Source organism: Nanorana parkeri, unplaced genomic scaffold, assembly GCF_000935625.1.
Source record: "Nanorana parkeri isolate BGI_ZX_2015 unplaced genomic scaffold, ASM93562v1 scaffold1760, whole genome shotgun sequence".
NCBI classification, from domain to species: domain Eukaryota; kingdom Metazoa; phylum Chordata; class Amphibia; order Anura; family Dicroglossidae; genus Nanorana; species Nanorana parkeri.
The window spans coordinates 139,965-140,874 of record NW_017308028.1 but is presented as its reverse complement, the minus strand read 5'-3'; the positions used below and the strand labels follow the sequence as shown (position 1 = coordinate 140,874).

Here is a 910-nt window from a genome sequence, read left to right as displayed (position 1 = left end):
AAGAGGGGTGAATAATGATGGGGCAGGGCTGGAGGTGAAGGAGAGAGGGCTTAGGGATGGGGGGGTGGGGGGAGGCGAGAGGGGCAGTGCTCGGCTTCAGTTGTCTATTTTGTTGGGGTGACTTCTGTATTCCGGTTACAGAATCAGTGTTTGCCGGTATGAAAGGTTTTCTACAATGATCCGTACGGCAATGGAAAGGTGTACTATGGCATATGATGAGCCGGTACTATGGTAACGGTATAACAGTGAACATTCCTCACCTGACTCTGTGTTGATCTCTTTGTGCAGTTGTGTGTGCAGAACAGTCCTCAGGAAGCCCGGAACATGCTGCTGCAGAACCCACAGTTGGCTTATGCTCTCCTTCAAGCTCAGGTGGTCATGAGGATCGTGGATCCAGAGATCGCTATGGTAAGAAACGTCTGGTGGTGATGACATCACAGTTTCCACATCCGTTTAAGCCCAACAAAAAAAACTTTTAGTTTTAGAAGGTATATCAGACCTCTGCAGAGAGCCCACTGCTTCCACACAGGGAGCCCACTGCTTCCACACAGGGAGCACGGGTCCTTCCCTGGAGAACGCTGGCAGGGGACAGGCTTCTCTACTCATGCTGGGACTGCTTTCTTGGCCAGGCTGGAATGCAGAGAATGCCACAACCATGGATCTCATGTCTGGTTTTATTTGTATGTAATGAGGGACATGAAAGGGAAGCCTTCCGTGTGGTCTAAAGGGAAGCCTTCCGTGTGGTCTAAAGGGAAGCCTTCCGTGTGGTCTAAAGGGAAGCCTTCCGTGTGGTCTAAAGGGAAGCCTTCCGTGTGGTCTAAAGGGAAGCCTTCCGTGTGGTCTAAAGGGAAGCCTTCCGTGTGGTCTAAAGGGAAGCCTTCCGTGTGGTCTAAAGGGAAGCCTTCCGTGT

General features: G+C 51.3%; 1 protein-coding gene across 1 annotated transcript in view; it reads left to right on the top strand.

Moving 5' to 3' along the window:
* CSTF2 (cleavage stimulation factor subunit 2) overlaps positions 1-910 on the top strand; it is a 28,110-nt gene that overhangs the window by 10,789 nt on the left and 16,411 nt on the right. Inside the window, exon 5 of the mRNA XM_018571448.1 lies at positions 289-408. Within this exon, the coding sequence (XP_018426950.1) occupies positions 289-408 (120 nt within the window). The remainder of the gene's footprint in view (positions 1-288; positions 409-910) is intronic.